Below are 5,647 nucleotides of genomic sequence, written 5' to 3' on the forward strand. Positions count from 1 at the left end.
TAAAGAAGGCCCAAACAAAAAAAGAGAAAAAGAGAGAAGGGACAATGTTACTATCCTTTTTCCACACTTGTGCTTCAAAGTAGCACCATGATCTTCATGATAGAGAGTCTCTTATTTTGTCACTTTCATATACTAGTGGAAATTTTCATTATAATAACTTGGCTTATTTATTCCAATGATGGGCTTCCTCAAATACCCTAGGTCTTCATGAGCAAGCAAGTTGGATGCACACCCACTTAGTTTCTTTGATGAGCTTTCATATATTTATAGCTCTAGTTCATCTGTTGCATGGCAATCCCTACTCTTTGCATTGACATCAATCGATGGGCATCTCCATAGCCTATTGATTAGCCACGTCAATGTGAGACTTTCTCCCTTTTGTCTTCTCACACAACCTCAATCATCATATTCTATTCCACCCATAGTGTTATGTCCATGGCTCGCGCTCATATATTGCGTACAAGTTGAAAGAGTTTGAAAAGGCTAAGTATGAAACAATTGCTTGGCTTGTCATCGGGGTTGTGCATGATGGGAGCATTTTGTGTGACGAAAATGAAGCATGGCCAAACTACATGACTTTGTAGGAATAAGTTTTCTTTGGCTATGTTATTTTGATAAGACATAATTGCTTGATTAGCATACTTGGAGTATTACTATTTTTATGTCAACAATAAACTTTTATCTTGAATCTTTCAGATCTGAACATTCATGCCATAATAGAGAAAAATACATTGAAGAACATGCTAGAAAGCATTCCACATCAAAAATTCTGTTTTTGTCATTTACCTACTCGAGGACGAGCATGAATTGAGCTTGGGGATGCTTGATACGTCTCCAACATATCTATAATTTTTTATTGTTCCATGCTATTATATTATCTGTTTTGGATGTTAATGGGCTTTATTTTACACTTTTATATTATTTTTGGACTAACCTATTAACCCAAGGCCCAGTGCAAATTGCTGTTTTTTTTGCCTATTTCAGTGTTTCACAGAAAAGGAATATCAAACGGAGTCCAAACAGAATGAAACCTTCAGTAGCGTGATTTTTGGAACAAACGTGATCCAGAGGACTTGAAGTGGACGTCAAAAAACGAACGAGGTGTCCACGAGGCAGGGGGCGCGCCTACCCCCTGGGCGCGCCCTCCCCCCTCATGGTTCAACCGACCTACTTCTTCCTCCTATATATGTTCACATACCCCGAAAACATCCAAAAGCACCATGAAACCCTATTTCCACCGCCGCAACCTTCTGTACACAAGAGATCCCATCTTAGGGCCTTTTTCGGAGCTCAGCCGGAGGGGGCATTGATCACAGAGGGCGTCTACATCAACTCCATGGCCCCTTCGATGATGTGTGAGTAGTTTACTTCAGACCTTCGGGTCCATAGTTATTAGCTAGATGACTTCTTCTCTCTCTTTGAATCTCAATACAAAGTTCTCCTCGATCTTCTTGGAGATTTATTCGATGTAACTCTTTTTGTGGTGTGTTTGTCGAGATCCGATGAATTGTGGGTTTATGATCAAGTCTATCTATGAACAATATTTGATTCTTCTTTGAAATCTTTTATGCATGATTGGTTATATTTACAAGTCTCTTCGAATTATCAGTTTGGTTTGGCCTACTAGATTGATCTTTCTTGCAATGAGAGAAGTGCTTAGATTTGGGTTCAATCTTGCGGTGCTCGATCCCAGTGACAGAAAGGGAAATGACACGTATTGTATTGTTGCCATCGAGGATAAAAAGATGGGGTTTATATCATATTGCTTGAGTTTATCCCTCTACATCATGTCATCTTACCTAAGGCGTTACTCTGTTCTTATGAACTTAATACTCTAGATGCATGCTGGATAGCGGTTGATGTGTGGAGTAATAGTAGTAGATGTAGGCAGGAGTCGGTCTACTTGTCGTGGACATGATGCCTATATACATGATCACGCCTAGATATTCTCATAATTATTCGCTTTTCTATCAATTGCTCGACAGTAATTCGTTCACCCACCGTAATACTTATGCTATCTTGAGAGAAGCCACTAGTGAAACCTATGCCCCCCGGGTCTATTTTCCATCATATAAGTTTCCAATCTATTTTTACTTTGGAATCTTTACTTTCAATCTATATCATAAAAACACCAAAAAAATTATCTTATCATTATTATCTCTATCAGATCTCACTCTCGTAAGTGACTGTGAAGGGATTGACAACCCCTTTATCGCGTTGGTTGCGAGGTTCTTATTTGTTTGTGTAGGTACGAGGGACTTGTGTGTGGCCTCCTACTGGATTGATACCTTGGTTCTCAAAAACTGAGGGAAATACTTACGCTACTTTGTTGCATCACCCTTTCCTCTTCAAGGGAAAAACAACGCAGTGCTCAAGAGGTAGCAGAGTACCCGTGTGATCATCCTATGGTTTGCCACCCAGGCTCAAAGGGTCTTGAGATTATTCAGGCTAGAAACTTCCGTATGCAGCCACAAGCCATTATGGGCTCTGGCATAGTTGAGTAAGTTATGTGACCTCTTTCAGTGGTAGGCTAGCAGATGTAGGTGGTACTGTCTACCCAGAGTAAAGAGTTAATGCTTCTAAAAGACTGTGTCTTGGTCATCCGTTTCTCAAACACCAGGTAGTGCGAGAAATCCAACGGAGGAGATCGAGTCTTGTGGGGAAAAGTGCGCAAACCTGTACAGAGTGTACAAACTAATCATGGTTAGCCGTGTCCCCGGTTATGGACATCTTGAGTATCTGGTACTTGAATTATTGATTTGATCTCATCACTTTACTTATTTAATTTGTTGGGTTATAATTATTAATTTGGGATTGAGTTGGAGGAACCTTCTCAATAACTTTCAACCAACTTTGTAGTTAAACAAAATATATTTCTTTGTTGTAGGAAAAAATTAGCTTCATGCAAATGATAACCATAGAGCCTCCACCAGCCATATATGCATGTAATGATAGCTGTTATTTATTCATTGCTCTATAGTGTTATCTTGCCAGCATATTCCATGTGCTGACCTACACAAGCTGCAACATATTATGTTGCAGAGTTTTCAGACGAAGAGTAAGGTGCGCTAGGTCGTTGTCATGCACTCAATTTTGCCGCGGAGTTGGATAGACTCTTCTACCTTCGAAGCTTCCGCTGTTATCTTATTTAGATGGCCTTCAGCCATATTATTGTAATAAGTTCTCTTTTGTGACATTCGATGTATTAAGCGTGTGATTGAACTCTGTTATAAATCCCCGAGTATTGTGTGTGTCAGCAATACCGATCCAGGGATGACACTTAAGTACAAAGACTTGACCGTTTGAGATTGGGTCGCTACAGACAGACACCAAACCAATTGTTTTGCGTCAACAATTTTTTGGGGTCACTCTCGACATCATAGTCTTTAGTGATAATCCTCGCTGCCACGCAGGAGATTATCTTCAGAGTTTGAACCAAACTTCTCATGACTCTAGGGACCTGTTACTCTATGTGCACTAGCAAACACTTACTGTTTATGTCAACAATCTCCAAAACATAAGGAGATAAATTATCGCACCAACAATACCTAGGATGATCGAGGTGATCCGAAGGCATGTGGGAGCACCGACAGTTGATCTCCAGCAGACAGGTGCGCTCGCTCGCCGTGATTGGCGGCACGGGCACCCAATCTGGGCTGAGATGTCATCCATTCGGGAGATGCATGTCGGACCACGACAACGGGGTGGTCGTGTCCCAGTAGAGCTGGCACACCTCCACCTTGACGTATGACCGTGGGCAGTGAAATAGCAAAGGCGGTGGGCGGCGAGATGGAGTAGGCAATGACACTCCCCAACGACGTGAAGAACGACCCTGCTTCGTGGTCTTGCTTTCCCTTCTTGCCGGGGATCCACTTCCACATCCCCATGGCTGGTCGGCGGCCGGCGGGAGCGAGGGCAGTGCTAGGATTGGGCTTGTCGGGGCACGAAGCGACAATAGAAGAGTGTGGACGAATTCAAAAGTGGACTGGCCGGTCGACGACTTCATCATTAAAAAGGACGCATTGAGGGCGGCTGGGAGGCTCATGTGCGGGCCCATCCACACGTGCGGATTAAATGGGGCCGGTGGGAACCAGTTGCATTGCCGACATGTGGGCCCGAGGGCAAACAATGAGAGGACACGTGCATGTCTATGATGTGTTCGTCTGAGCGTAAATCCGGCTAAAATTTGCGTCGGAATTGGGTCGGGCGAGTCAAACATAATTTGCCCCCGAACGCGAGTGTTGGGCTCATACCTGGCCAAACGGGCTGGGCCGGCCCGGCACGGCCCGCGTCGGCACGAATAATAACCGGGTCGTGCCGTGCCGGCCCACGTACTGGAGCTAGCAGCCCAAACACGACACGTAGGCTACGTGGGCCGACACACGGCACGTCGGCCCGTTGCGGCGCGTTGGCCCGCCTGGCGCGGTTTTTTTTCCTTTTTTGTTCGTAATACCTCTGAAAACAACGAAAAGGCCAAAAAATGTGGAAAATTGCAAAATTTGTTAGACTATTATGTGGGATAAATCTAGAGCTTTATTAGCACCTACATCATTAAAAACTTCCATCTCAAATAAGTAAAAGAATACAAGACATGCTATAGAATTACAAAAGGATAAAAAAAATACAAAGATTGAGAATGGACGTCTGGCTCTCGGCCTCCATGGAGGCCTTTTTTTGAAAATAAATCAAAATTCAAACTATTTGGTTTAATTTTTTTTGAAAAAGTATGCAAGTAAACAAGAATGTTATGTGTATGTGGGTAAAATTTCAGGATGAAAAACGTTGAAATGCGACCTGTACAAAAATGACAAATTCATGGCCCGGGAGGATGAATAGTATCATGTGTTAAAAAGCCCTAGATTTGTCATTTTTGCACAGGCCTCATTTCAACGTATTTTGTCCTGAAAATTTACACACATATGTGTTATGCCTTCATGTATATCTGTGTTTTTTTAGAATTTTTTAAAATGCAGAAAATATGAAATTTGATGAAATTCAAATTTTCCAAAACCGAGCTCCATGGAGCTCGGCCTCCAAAGACAATATTCAACAAAGACTACACTATATAACACTACTAATACTCAGATCCAAGCACTAAAATACGCATGCACGGCAAAAAATTTGAACATATTAGAGTATTATAGATATTTATATAGGACATATATTTATATATTTCAAAAAAATAAACGGGCCGTGCCGTGCCGGCCCGCGTGCCCAGCCTCCAGGCCCAGGCACGGCCCATGGCGTGCCGCATGCCGGGCCTGGCCCGTTTAGCCTGGGTCGTGCCGTGCCAGCGTGCTACCGGGCCGGCACAGTTAGCACGGCCCGTTTGGCCGTGGCATTTGTCCCAGACTTCGTGCGTTGTGCGTTGGAGTTGGCCCTAGTCTCCGGTTTCCGTTTCCGGTTCCACCCCGAGTTCCGCCTCCGGTCTCTCCTCCGCCGGCGCAGGATGGCGGCGGCCGCGGGCACATCGAGGCAGGCGGGCGCGGCGCCCAGGGTGGGGCTGCTGTACGACCAGCGGATGCTGAAGCACGCGCCTGCCGGGAAGAAAGAACGGGAGACCCCCGAGCGGCTACGCGCCATCTGGCGCAAGCTCGCCGCCGAGGGCGTCACGTCCAGGTACGCGCCGCCAGCGACTCTCTCAAGC

At 44.5% G+C, this 5,647-nt stretch overlaps 1 protein-coding gene across 3 annotated transcripts in view; it reads left to right on the forward strand.

The window, feature by feature from the left end:
* The first annotated feature begins 5,393 nt into the window (after window positions 1–5,393).
* Window positions 5,394–5,647, forward strand: part of LOC119285496 (histone deacetylase 5-like) — an 8,127-nt gene continuing 7,873 nt past the window's right edge. For all 3 annotated transcript variants that reach the window (XR_005139500.1, XR_005139502.1, XM_037564796.1), the window contains exon 1: window positions 5,394–5,619. Coding sequence is in view for 1 of the 3 variants with exons in the window: in XM_037564796.1 (XP_037420693.1) it covers window positions 5,450–5,619 (170 nt within the window). In the remaining 2 variants the exon portion in view is untranslated. The remainder of the gene's footprint in view (window positions 5,620–5,647) is intronic.

The sequence above is a fragment of the Triticum dicoccoides genome, chromosome 1A (genome assembly GCF_002162155.2).
Source record: "Triticum dicoccoides isolate Atlit2015 ecotype Zavitan chromosome 1A, WEW_v2.0, whole genome shotgun sequence".
In the NCBI taxonomy this organism is placed as follows: domain Eukaryota; kingdom Viridiplantae; phylum Streptophyta; class Magnoliopsida; order Poales; family Poaceae; genus Triticum; species Triticum dicoccoides.